Below are 13,563 nucleotides of genomic sequence, written 5' to 3' on the forward strand. Positions count from 1 at the left end.
ATTGGGTTAAAAAAAAAAAATTAGCATCAGTAATGTACTCATCTGACCAGATTGATCATATGAGTAGTAAATGAAAGTTTTTTTTTTTTTTGGACCAAACTAGGCTTCCTTCAAACTTATTATATGTAGGCAAGGAAGCCCTAGTTTAGTGTTTTATTTTAAATATAAGTTCAATATATTTTTCTAATTTATCTAATTAATATATGAATAAAAATCAATCCTTGATTTATTATTATTATTATTAATATTACTATTGTAGTGATGATCTAACCCAAATTGGATTTTTCCCATAAGTAAACTTCTGTAGTGACTAGTCCTCTACCTCAATCATCTCCAATTTAACTACTACACCTATCATAATACTCTTTTACATAAAATTTGATACATTTAGTTGGATTACAAGGCCCATAAGGGTCCAAATATAGCTTAAATTAGAGGACCCACCACACCTTGGTACAAGAATTTCTGAGGAGGGTCTTCCTCCTCTTTTCCAATGTCCTACACAATGAGGTCTTGTGATGGGTCACCACCCCCTTTCTCTCATTTGGTCGGCTACTCAACAAAGGAAATTAAAAGGACCAAAGCCAAACAATTAGGTCTCCCTTTCAGGAGACATGCAATGCTCAAGTGATACCTTGAAAGACAAGAGAATAAGAGATGTTAACATGGGTTGTCTGTCAAAAAGGAGAAGGCAAAATCATAATGCCAATATACCAATCTCCAACTTGATCACTACTTTTATATAGTTAAGATATATATATATATATATATATGTAACAATATATTTAGTAAGCTTATATGTAAAGAAAAAAAGAAGAAAAAAAAACCATTTGAGCACACTGTGATCTCATATATCATTTGGAAAATTCTTCATGGAACTTTGTTAAGCTAGTCTTTTGACATTTTGCTCCTATTCATCTGTTTGCATTTGGGTTTGTCTTAATGCTCCAAGGACACTCCTGTGCTCAAAGGCACTCAAAACTACTCTCAGAGACAATGCTTGAGAAGGTGGGGGAAACAAAAATAAAACAATAACACAAGGACATTCCAGTCTACAAGGTACTCACTAAAAGACAATGTTTGGGAAAGACAAAGATAGCCATAATCTTGCTGCATTTATTAGCAAGATTTTTTTTTTTTCCTTTCTCCCAAACTGATAATAATCCCTTGTTGGATACAAGAAACAAAGCATTGCACTTGCACTATTTAGGCACCCTAATATAATATTTGATCAATAATTTGTTGCTTTTTAGCCCCCATTGCACCATATATTATTATTATTATAGTAGAGTAAGTGAGTTGAATAATATATGTCATCCTATGATTTTGTAAAGAGAATTATAGTTTACTCCAATGCTGACTATTAGTTAGACATCAATGGAGATGCAAAAAAGAAACATATTTTGGTCATTTAGTAATTTACTTATGACTGATTTAGACTAATATTTGCACTATTAGTTTTGGTATGGATCATAAATCACACACACACACATATATATATATATATATATATATATATATATATAGGTTGACTATAATTTGGCCTTAAACCTTTATATGTGTATTATAGTACCAATATCTTTTGTCATGGGGTACTAAAAACTAGTGCCATGGTGAGATATATAAAGGAAAATGTTATCTTGGTACAGATTCCCAAAAATTAGGTGAATAATTGTCATCCATGAGATCTCTCATGACAAAACTCTCATGCCATGCTGCCATGCTTCCAAGCCTGCCTCCCAAAAGCTCAACCAGCTTCTAAAACATGCCTCCCTTTTGTTGTGTTAGATTCCTCCACATCATCACCATCCAATCAATCACTTCCACCTGACCTGGCCCATCATAATGCAACTAACCATAGGCATACTCACAAACATCTTCTCACAGTTTTTGACTAAACTAATACTATTCTAAATTTGACTATAAGGAGAGCTAAATTTACTGTAGCTCTAATAAAAATACTGAACTGATCAACGTTATATATATATATATTAAATCTCTCTAACTTAGTGTTTCAACCGTTAAGGTAAAAATATGTCTGACGATAAAAATACCGAACTGCTAATCAATTCAACATTTTTTAAGAACTACAATAAATTAGACATACATGAAATGGAAGAAGAAACCCTATGACCCCATTGGAGTATACCACACATGATACATGACAAATAATACATCATGCATGTGGTATAGGCAAGGAGCAAAGACACATGAATCAGTAGAATATAATCCAATCCAAGGAGGGAAATGTACTCTTGTGGACCTTGTCTTGTCTTTTAAGCTCTTGGCATGGTTCAGAATATGTTGCTATAATTTTGGTTCTATCATACCTTCTCTTGTCTTACAAGAATATATTCTGGGGGCATCTTTTATAATTTTTATTTTTAAAAATAAAAAAGAGTGTCAGATTTTTTTATCTCGAGTCCGTATTTTATAGGATAGACAAAAGAATCAATCGTATTTGATTTATAGATTGAACAACTGAATAAATTTTTTTAAGAAATAGATCACAATAAGTTTAAATCGTACACATACATACAGGTGTTTCGGTGAAAAATCTATTAAATATTACTCTCGTTATCCATAGAGCAAAATCAAACTGAGTTATACTAGTAACGGCAAAAATGGTACTCATAGTGTCTAAAATTAACCATGCAATATTCTATTAATGAAAATAAAAATAAATCAAAGAACAATAACTAAGATTTTTATCCTCTTCTATGTTTCAATAATCACTGAGACTCTACATAAAGGTTGAACCTTTAACCTAATCAACATTCAAATTGTTGTATAATTTGATCTCATAGTCACTTTTTGAGATTCTTTTTTTTTTTTAAACAAAAGAAACCTAAAATGCCTCTCCTACTAATTTTGCTTTGTTCTACTGACCATGTCAAAAAGGCTTAAAAAGTTTGCAAAAATAATCTCATCATCATCATCATCATCATCATCATAAAAAGTTATCTAATGACGCAAAACATACTCTGCATATATTCTCACGTGCATTGAATTTATATATATATATATATATAAAAGTAGTGAATTAAATTAAAATAAAGCATGCTTTATATCTTTATATTAAGAAATAAGCACAGTTACACCACCAAAGTATTTGGTAGATTATTTAATATGAGGCAACCACAGGGGTCTCTATGCAAAATATAATAAGCGGCGATCCCAGCGCGCCGATTCACACGTGTCAGCACGTAGCATTTCGCCCAAAAAAAAAAAAGAAAAAGAATTCCTTCCTTGCACGCCGATGCGTGGAAAACCGATCCCCGTCCAAAGCGGCGTAGTTTTTGCCGACGCGTTCTTTCTTATCACGCACCTGATGCACAGTCACCCAGTACGGCACCCACTCTATGCTCCTCCGGGCCCCACCCTATTGGTGAAAAAACAACACCAAGCTTTTTGAATACGGAGTACTTAATTAATTTATTTTTTTTTGAAAAAAAATCATATAATTTATTAAGAACTTTTAAAATGGCCGAAATATTTTATTAATTTTTTTTTATCATTCATGAGCTCATATTTTATTAGATAAGATAATCAGTTTTTTTTAGAAAAATTTATAAAAAAAATGAACTTTTTTGTTACACAAGGATTTCACATAATTTTATGTTAAAAAGAAAAATTATTTTATAAATCACACCCTATATTTTATCTACTCTATAGATTTCTTATTTTTCTCTATTATTCTCGTTTAACGGTCTTATTTTACTCGACTATATTACTAAAATATTTTTATCCGATTACAAAATGGTCAAAAAAAAAAAAAAAAAAAAGAAGGTGGAATTATAAAATAGATAAAATGTAGGATGCTATTTGTAAAATTTCTAAGAAAAGAAAAGAAAGGCTAAGGTAGTTTCGGAAGCCAGCTCATGGGAGGGCGCGCCGAGCCGGCTCAACCGGCTCGGGGATCACGGAGCACGCGCGAGCCGACACCGGCCTCGGGACCAGGCCATGTAACCCTCGCGGTCAAAGCAAAGGTGGGCCCGACACGTAGCCATCCGAGAAGGAAGGTCCCACCTTTGCTTTGCTGGTTCTCAAGTCTCGAGTCTCAACTTCACCCACCCTACGCTACTACGTCTCTCTCTCTCTCTCTCTCTCTCTCCTGGCCGGGTATCAAATAAGAAGGGAATCTCCAACAAAAGAATATAATATCACACACACCGGAGTCCTGTCCCTATCAGCTTGTGGGCCCCCTACAGCCGACAAAAGGAGGCGTCCACGTCAGCCGCCATGGTGTGGTTTAACGAGGAAAAAAAAATATGATTTTTTTTAAGGGCAAAAGTTTTAACGAAATGCCAACCGATTGATTGGTTAGAGAGGGAGAAAGGAATCTTTAGTTGCAGCTTAGTATAGATTCTAAACTGTTGAACTATTGCTCTGAACTAAACTCCGCATAAAACTACTATGAGCCGTCAGAGTTACTTAAGCTTTTATATCTTTGAAGTAAAGATAGGTATGACATATATTCGAAGCTTAAGTTGTAAGAGAATAATAGTTTTTATATTCTAACAGCCAAATATTTTGAAGAGCCTATCCGTAATACAAGTCAAACAAATAAATCCTCCTTAGTCAACGAGCTATATAAATATTAAAATAAAGTTTTAGTTTATAATTTGATCGTATCCATGTTATGCATGCACATATGTTTGTTATGTATGCATGTATGTTTATCTACTACTTAGCATGATTATACTCATTAACTGTTTCATAATTATGCATGTAGATTTATTGCATGTATTTATTCTACATGATAACTGTGATTAGCATGTCGTATGGTTGATGATGTCAAGCGCTACGCTACTTGCAAGTATCACAATATAGTTAAATTCTTATATCTATAGTGCTATTATATGTATATATAGATTTATATTGCTCAATGTTTAAGATTGTTAGGTTCAGAAAAACTATCGAGCGTTGCATGCACAAAGATTTGATAGAAGCCATAACTCTGGTAGTACTCAGTGAACATATAGTTAGGCTTTATTTGAGCAGCGACTCATGATTTATCATATAAGAGGTGTGGTAAGAAGGTTTACTATTGGCAAAATAATCGTTAAAAAGAGAGGAAATAATATACAAGCATTCACGCATGGCGTATTTATTCCGCATGATAATTATGTGTTTAAAGAAGTTAGGTTCAGAAAAACTATCGGGCGTTGCATATGCAGTTTGAGTGGACGTGAACACCATCATGTACTTAGATTTGATAGAAGTTATAACTCTAGTAGTACTCGGTGACATATAGTTAGACTTACTTGAGTAGCGACTCATGATTTATCATATAAGAGGTGTGGTAAAAGGTTTACTATTAGCAAAGTAAACATAAAAAAGAGAGGAAATGATGTACAAGTCTTCACACATGGCGTATTTATTATGCATGATAATTATGTGTTTAAATAAGTTAGGTTCGAAAAAACTATCGCGCGTTGCATATGCAGTTTGAGTTGATGTGAACACCATCATGTACTTAGATTTGATAGAAGTTATAACTCTAGTAGTACTCGGTGACATAGAGTTAGACTTACTTGAGTAGCGGCTCATGATTTATCATATAAGAGGTGTGGTAAGAAGGTTTACTATTAGCAAAATAATCGTTAAAAAGAGAGGAAATAATATACAAGCATTCACGCATGGCGTATTTATTCCGCATGATAATTATGTGTTTAAAGAAGTTAGGTTCGGAAAAACTATCGAGCGTTGCATATGCAGTTTGAGTGGATGTGAATACCATCATGTACAGAAGATTTGATAGAAGTTATAACTCTAGTAGTACTCGGTGACATAGAGTTAGACTTACTTGAGTAGCGACTCATGATTTATCATATAAGAGGTGTGGTAAAAATGTTTACTATTGGCAAAATAATCGGTAAAAAGAGAGTAAATGAATATACAAGCCTTCACACAACGTATTTATTCTGCATGATAATTATGTGTTTAGGGTCATTAGGTTAAAAAAAGAAAAACTATCCGGAGTTGTATATTGGGCGAATGTGAATACTATAATATATCGAGATTTGATAGAAATTATAACTCTAACGGTACTCGATGACAGCGGCTTCCACCATTGTTACGAGAAGATATAGGAGGAGGGCACTTTCGTCATTTGGGGTAGGAGCAAGCCGTTACCCGTCGGTAATCGTAGCAGGTGGCGCTCTCCGATTCCGAGGGCCATGAGGATGAGGACCACTTTTTAGAGAAAAGTCCAAAGAAAAGCACAAATTACGACCCAGTACGTTACAGTTCGATGGGACCGTCGACAAAACCCCCATCAGTCATCAGAGAAGGCTTTTTCATTTATGTCCTCCTAAAAACAGAAAATTGTAGCAGTTCGTTCGTACGCACCATCGTCCGTAGCTCAGGACGAGTCAGGTAGGCAGTCCATTTTGTCAAATAGTTCGCATTAAATTCTATAATTTTATTTTATTTTATATTTTTCTCCCTTTTATTACTCTTTCGTAGTCAAACAGAAAAGCTTTAAGCTTAGTTATAGGACTGAATGATAAAAAAAAAGGACAAAAAATTATTCAGGGTGTTATTTATAAATTCTCTGTATAAAAAAAAAAGTTGTGAGGTTGTTAATGTAAACGGGAGAGAGCACCTCGCACCTCTCCCTCCCTCTCCATCGCTAGTGGCGAAGTAAAACATTAAACAAATCTAGAAAACCCGAGAGCCTCTCTTTGCCCCAAAGAACACACGCTTCCTCTCTCTCTCTCTCTCTCTCTCTCTCTCTCTCTCTCTCTCTCTCTCTCTCTCTCTCTCTCTCTCTCTCTTCTCCTTCTTCTTCTTTGTTGTTGGTGTTGTTGTTGTTGTTATTGTTGTTGTTGTTCTTCTTCTTCTTCTTCTTCTTCTCGTCGGGGTTCTGCTTCCCATATCGGTACTACCGGATCCGGCGCAGGAGACCATGCGGCGGCTAAGGTGAGGCGGCGGCGGCGGAGGAGGAGGAGGAAGGGAGATGAAGGCGGTGCATCCGAGCGCGGGGGTAGCGGAAAGCGGTTGCGAAGGTAACGATTCCCCTCTTGTCTGGCTCCGGTCACCGCCGGGGAGGCGGAGGATAAGGGGGCGTTCAACGAACGATATGGATGTGACACGTGTGGGTTTCTTTTTGTTTTGTTTTTTTTGGTGGGCAGGGGAGAAGAAGACGATAAACTCGGAGCTGTGGCACGCGTGCGCGGGGCCGCTAGTGACGTTACCTCCCGTGGGGAGCCTCGTCGTCTACTTCCCCCAGGGGCACAGCGAGCAGGTAATCAACCATTAGTAGCAAATAGTTTGAATTACTCCAGCTAATTAATGCTTTTGTGCTGGGTTTTGACGAGATTTATTAACTCATCTACTTTTCAAAATTGGATTTTTCTTGCCCTCGGGAGCCGGATTTGGTGGGTAGTCATGAATGAAGTGAAGTGGGTTTTCTTGACGCATGATTTCTGGTATTTAACGGCAGGAATTCTATTGCTTTGCATCTTAGACTGATACTATATTCATAATCTCAGGTTGCAGCTTCTATGCAGAAGGATATAGATGCCCACATTCCCAACTATCCAAATCCAAATCTTCCATCAAAGTTGATATGCCTTCTTCACAATGTTACTTTGCATGTAATAATCTACAGTTTCCCACAATTCTTAGATGGTAGGATGTGATAACATGCTTGCAATTATCTCATGCGAGATTGTGTGCCTTTTCTTCCCCCTTTTTTATAGGCTGATTTAGAAACTGATGAAGTTTATGCTCAGATGACTCTCCAGCCAGTTAACACAGTTAGTATCCTTTTGTTGTTGTTGTTCTTCTTCTTCTTCTTTTTCTATTTTTGTGGTCCCCTTTCCTTGTATAGTTGCTTCAGTTTGGCTTTCAAGTATATCTCACTTCTGGGTCTACTTTCCTATTCTCTTTGGGTCAGTATGAGAAGGAGGCATTGCAGTTATCGGAGCTGGCGCTAAAACAAATTAGGCCACAGATGGAATTCTTCTGTAAAACACTTACTGCAAGTGATACAAGCACTCATGGAGGCTTTTCTGTGCCGCGTCGTGCTGCAGAGAAGATTTTTCCACCTCTTGTAAGTGGATTTTAATTAGACGAACATTCGTAAGCATAGTGATCCTCTGTGCTCTACTCTGGTTTTACTAGTAGTCATTCATGCTTTTGTGCTCTGTAGGATTTTTCCACGCAGCCACCTTGTCAAGAATTGCAGGCCAGAGACTTGCACGATAACTTATGGACCTTCCGTCATATATACCGAGGTAAAAGAAACGAAGAGAATTTGTACTGTTAAGGCTGCATAAATATTTTATGAAGTGAAATTAAAAAAAAAACATAAAATATTAGAATATAGTAGTTATTCTCCATTTTGAAACTTCTGTGTGTTTATATATGTTTTAGTTCATTCTTGTAGTACTTAATCCGCAGACTCATTGTGAATTGCTTTCTTGACGTCCAGTCTAGGAATTCAATGAATATGCTATCAGAGAACAAATTGCTGAGCCTTGGTTCTCTGTGAATTTCTTTACAGACTTACTTGACATCTTCTTTCCTTGGGTCATCAGGTCAGCCGAAAAGGCACTTACTAACAACTGGTTGGAGCCTGTTTGTCAGTGGAAAGAGGCTCTTTGCCGGTGATTCTGTCTTATTCATTAGGTATAATTTAAGCTCTCTATATTATTGCAGATGTTTCCTGTTTATCCCTGGAATAAAAATGATTTTGTCTTTTTGATTGAGAACGATTTCAGTGTATGTAAAATTCGTTAGTTTTTTTTCTTCTTCCTTTTTATGTCTCATTGGGTGGTCATTCTTCCTGTTGAACAATGTCCTGTTTGATGAGAAAATATAGGTATCTCGGAGAGCTGAACATTATATTGTTCATTGTACTTGTAATAGGGATGAAAAGCAGCAGCTTCTCTTGGGAATTAGGCGAGCTAACAGGCAACCCACTAACATATCATCATCCGTTCTTTCAAGTGATAGCATGCATATTGGAATTCTTGCTGCAGCTGCCCATGCAGCTGCCAACCTGAGTCCATTTACCATATTTTACAACCCTAGGTTTGTCACCCTGATTTCTTGTTTATATCATCCTGACATAAATTGTTCTATTATATTTGTTCTTCGTTTGAGAAGCTCTGTTCTTCAGGGCTAGTCCTTCAGAGTTTGTTGTTCCTTTTGCCAAATACCAGAAGGCAGTGTATGGTAATCAACTTTCTTTAGGGATGCGCTTCAGGATGATGTTTGAAACTGAAGAATCTGGAACTAGAAGGTATGATCGAACTGATTTGTACTCTGCCAATCGCATTTCATGATTATAAGGACTTCTGTAGACCTACAGTTAATAGTCCTCTAGCGACAGTTAGATATAAGTTCATTGAGTATAGGTGTTCCATCTACAGGGTGCATTTTCTTTTTCACTGGGTTTTCTGTTGCTTATTCTATGCTTCCATCACATCTGTTTCATATTTTCAAGTCTTTAATGGTTATTTAAGCTACAATATTTTTTCACCTGGCAGGTATATGGGTACAATAACTGGTATTAGTGATATAGATCCCGTAAGATGGAAGAACTCACAATGGCGCAATTTGCAGGTTGAATTTGAGATCATACAATGTATCAAGCATCACTAACATCCTTTTGATTTATCTATGCTAATTGAAACATTTTGTGGTCCTCAACAGGTTGGATGGGATGAATCTGCTGCAGGTGACAGGCGTAACCGGGTTTCAACTTGGGAGATTGAACCTGTGGCGGCTCCATTCTTCATCTGTCCACCACCATTTTTCAGAACAAAGCGGTCCAGACAACCAGGAATGGCAGGTATCTATTAAGGAATCAAATTTCTGATGATAAGAATGCCTCATTTGCAGCTTTCCAATCTTGTAGCCCTATAATTGCCCTTCTGTCTCTCAACCAGATGCATTCTTGGGCAGAAAAACTGAAATCCGAAATAGGAAATCAAATCTAACCATTTTATGCATGGTAGTTCTGTACTCAGAATTCATCGCTCGACAGTATTCTAATATGGTATTATGTACTTTGTTAATTATCTGGCTGAAGTAGATGATGGTTTTCACAGATGATGAGTCATCAGAGATGGAGAATCTCTTTAAGAGAGCTATGCCATGGCTTGGTGAGGAGATCTGCATAAAGGATTCTCAAAGTCAGAATACTATCATGCCCGGTCTGAGCTTAGTTCAGTGGATGAACATGCAGCAGAATCCCTCACTTGGCAGCTCAAGCATGCAGGCTGAATATCTAAGGTCCCTAACTGGACCAGTTATACAAAATCTTGGTGCAACTGATCTATCTAGGCAATTCGGTTTGCAGGGCCAGTTCCTGCAGCAGAACAGTATACAGTTTAATGCTCCTAGGCTTCCTCAGCAAATCCAACAAATTGATCAGGTGTCTAAGGTGTCAGTTCCCTTGGACCAATTGAGTTCGGTTACTGGACAGCTGCAACAAGCGCAAGACATTGGTGCTCATCAGAGGCAGCATTCAGTTAACCAAGCACAGACCCATCTCATACAACCACAAATGATGATCCAGAATCAACTCCAGCAGCAACAGCCTCTGATTCAGAACCAGCAGACATTACAAACCAGCCTTCAGAAAAACCAGACGCAGCATCAGGATATGTTGCTGCCACAGCAACAACCACTGCAGCAACAGCAGCAGCAGCAGCCATTGCAGCAACATCAGCAGCCTCCATTGAAGCAACATCAGCAGCAGCCATTGCAGCAACATCAGCAGCAGCAGCAGCAGCCATTGCAGCAACATCAGCAGCAACAGCAACAGCAAATTAAGATGCTTGGCCAGCTACCTAATGAGGCAAATCAACAGCTGCAGTTATCTGATCATCTAACTCAGTTGCAGCTATTACAGAAACTACAGCAGCAGCAACAGTCATTATCACGACCTGTAGCGCCTCTTTCACAGATTGTTCTGACACAGGAACATCAGAAAGTACTTCTGAATATACAGCAACAATTGCCAAACTCCCATTCACTTCCTCACCAACAGATGATCGCTCAACAGTGTAGCAAAGCCCCTTCACAGGTTGTGCAGTCGTCACAGCCATTGCAGCAAGAGACACAGCAAAAGCTTCCACAACAGCAAGTTATGCTACCAGAATTAACTGGGAGTGTTTATCCTGCAACAACATCAGCCAATATTATCTCAACAGCTGGTAGTTCTTTGTTGGCTGCTGGAGCGGCACAGTCTGTGCTTACAGATGATGTTCCTTCTTGTTCAACATCACCGTCCACAAATAATGGTACCGTTATACAACAATCTATCTTAAATAGGAATCATCATCATGGTGCAAGTAATGCAGAGAAGAGGTCTCAGTCACAGCTGATAAATTTCAGTCCTAGCTCCCTTGAAGTTGTGGCGCGGAACAGTAATGTGGTTAAGGAGGTGCCAAAGTTGAGTAGCAGTGTGAAGCAATCCACTACAATAACAAAGATGCAAAATGAAGGTGTTGTTAATGTGCAGAATTATATGAAGTATACACCACAAATGGAGTACTTGGACACAACTTCAGCAACTTCTGTTTCCCTTTCTCAGAGTGATGGGCCTTTACAACAAAGCTTCCCTCTGTCTTCTTTTCAGCAACACTTGTTCAGAGATGCACCTGCAGACCTTGAGGTCCAGGGTGCAGATCTAAGGAATCTATTTGGAGCCAATATTGACAACTCATTGTGTATTCCTCTGACTACAGATTCCTTACTGGCTAATACCATTGCTTGTGGAAAGTATCAGAATCATATCTCAGGCGATGTGGTTGCCAAGTACAGCACATCAAAGGATGCTCAGCAAGAGCTGTCATCCTCCATGATTTCACAATCATTTGGTGTTCCTGATATGGCATTCAATTCTATTGATTCCACAATCAATGAGAGCACCTTCTTGAACACAAATTCTTGGGCATCAGCCCCCCCACTGCAGCGAATGCGGACTTACACCAAGGTATGTCTTTTAACTATACAAAAATTAACATGAATAAGTCATCCTTCTGTTGGATTATGAATTGTTTCATCTCAGTTGGTTTACAAAAGAATTTGTTATACTTTTAAAATTTTCTATTTTTACCTTCTGACGATGTAAGGTATGGGAAAGTATTGGAATTAATTGCATTCAAGTGACAAGTTTATTGCTTGAGCATAATAGCTGAGGAGAACCTTAAAAGTTGCTTGATGAATTTCTATTTTTGCTGCAGTATTTTTCGAATTAATTACAGTATTATGTAAAAAGATTGTTTAAAAGGAGATACTAAATTCTGGTTAATTACAATGTCTGGGCACACTACTCTTTCCATGCACAATTGAAGTCCTGATCAATTTTTTGGTTTATGTAATCTCTTTCACGACAAGGAAATCTATTTCTCATATTCATCTCTATTTATCTCGTATCTGAACCTTGAAGATTTTTTTGTAGGTATACAAGCGTGGTGCTGTAGGGAGATCTATCGATATCACTCGCTATTCTGGATATGATGAGCTGAAGCATGATCTTGCCCGTATGTTCAGTATAGAGGGACAACTTGAAGATCAGCAGAGAATCGGCTGGAAGCTAGTATACGTAGATCATGAGAAGGATGTCTTGCTTGTCGGCGATGACCCATGGGAGTAAGTCAAATCAACTTTAGCTGGTGGTTTTAATTAAATAGGACATTGACTTAGAATGTAATTGAAAAAAAAGGCATACATTATTTGTTAAGCACCTTAGAAGGTTAAAACTACGTATCTTATGATATGGTTTATAAATCAAATACGAAATCTGAAACAATCTGAATTCTAAGTTTATTAAACTAGTACCGACCAATCGAACTAGAGATTTTCACGACGAACATTAGAAACATTGAAGTAGACAGCGATCTTAATTGAAACAAATGAACAAATGAACAACGACAAAAACAAAGAGAACAGGAACTTTAAAGAATAGACAACAACAATCAGAATGTAGCAGACTTAAGCTATCTGTATTGACTGATGGTCTTCTGAATATCCAGGGAGTTTGTAAGCTGCGTACGGTGTATCAGGATACTATCCCCTCAGGAAGTCCAGCAGATGAGCTTGGATGGTGATTTGGGAAACAGCATTCTGCCAAATCAAGCCTGTAGCAGTTCAGATGGTGGGAATGCCTGGAGGGGCCACTGTGATCATAACTCTGGCATCCCTTCAGCTGGATCATACGACCACTTGGATTGAACTAACTCAAGCGGTGATACAGTAGATGATTTTGCATCGGCCTTGCTAACTTTGTTTTTGGTTATTCTGACATCAATGGTGACACGAGGTAGTAGGTTCCAATATCTAAACTGCAGAACTAACATTGAAATAGCTAGAGAGCTAATGACGTTCGATTGACAAATATAGGCAAGAGGGTATTTTGTGGTTTCTAATAGATTCCTAATGTGTATATGTGTAGTTTCTTTCTTAAGCAAATGAGGGTGAACTTATTATCTAGGAAGTTGTAGTTGTAGTCAAATGAAACTAAGTAATGCACACTTTTCTGTGTAGTTTTTGTTGCAATACCCTGGTGATTCTCTGGATTTGCCAGATTTTCCAAGA

General features: G+C 37.6%; 1 protein-coding gene across 2 annotated transcripts; it reads left to right on the forward strand.

Moving 5' to 3' along the window:
• Positions 1-6,578: 6,578 nt before the first annotated feature.
• Positions 6,579-13,524, forward strand: LOC140799728 (auxin response factor 19-like). 2 transcript variants are annotated; one of them, XM_073154183.1, is made up of 14 exons: positions 6,579-7,013; positions 7,140-7,252; positions 7,500-7,604; positions 7,710-7,766; positions 7,907-8,062; positions 8,162-8,246; positions 8,550-8,640; positions 8,881-9,045; positions 9,134-9,256; positions 9,504-9,579; positions 9,670-9,808; positions 10,068-11,959; positions 12,428-12,618; positions 13,002-13,524. In XM_073154183.1, exons 1-14 carry the CDS (start codon positions 6,965-6,967, stop codon positions 13,198-13,200), a joined length of 3,441 nt encoding a protein of 1,146 aa, XP_073010284.1. In that variant the 5' UTR covers positions 6,579-6,964; the 3' UTR covers positions 13,201-13,524. The 2 variants fall into 2 exon arrangements, with proteins under 2 accessions (XP_073010284.1, XP_073010285.1); XM_073154184.1 differs by lacking the exons at positions 7,500-7,604; positions 7,710-7,766 and having other exon boundaries at positions 6,836-7,013.
• Positions 13,525-13,563: the final 39 nt, after the last annotated feature.

The sequence above is a fragment of the Typha latifolia genome, chromosome 13 (genome assembly GCF_019914945.1).
Source record: "Typha latifolia isolate L0001 chromosome 13, TyphaL0001v2, whole genome shotgun sequence".
NCBI lineage: Eukaryota > Viridiplantae > Streptophyta > Magnoliopsida > Poales > Typhaceae > Typha > Typha latifolia.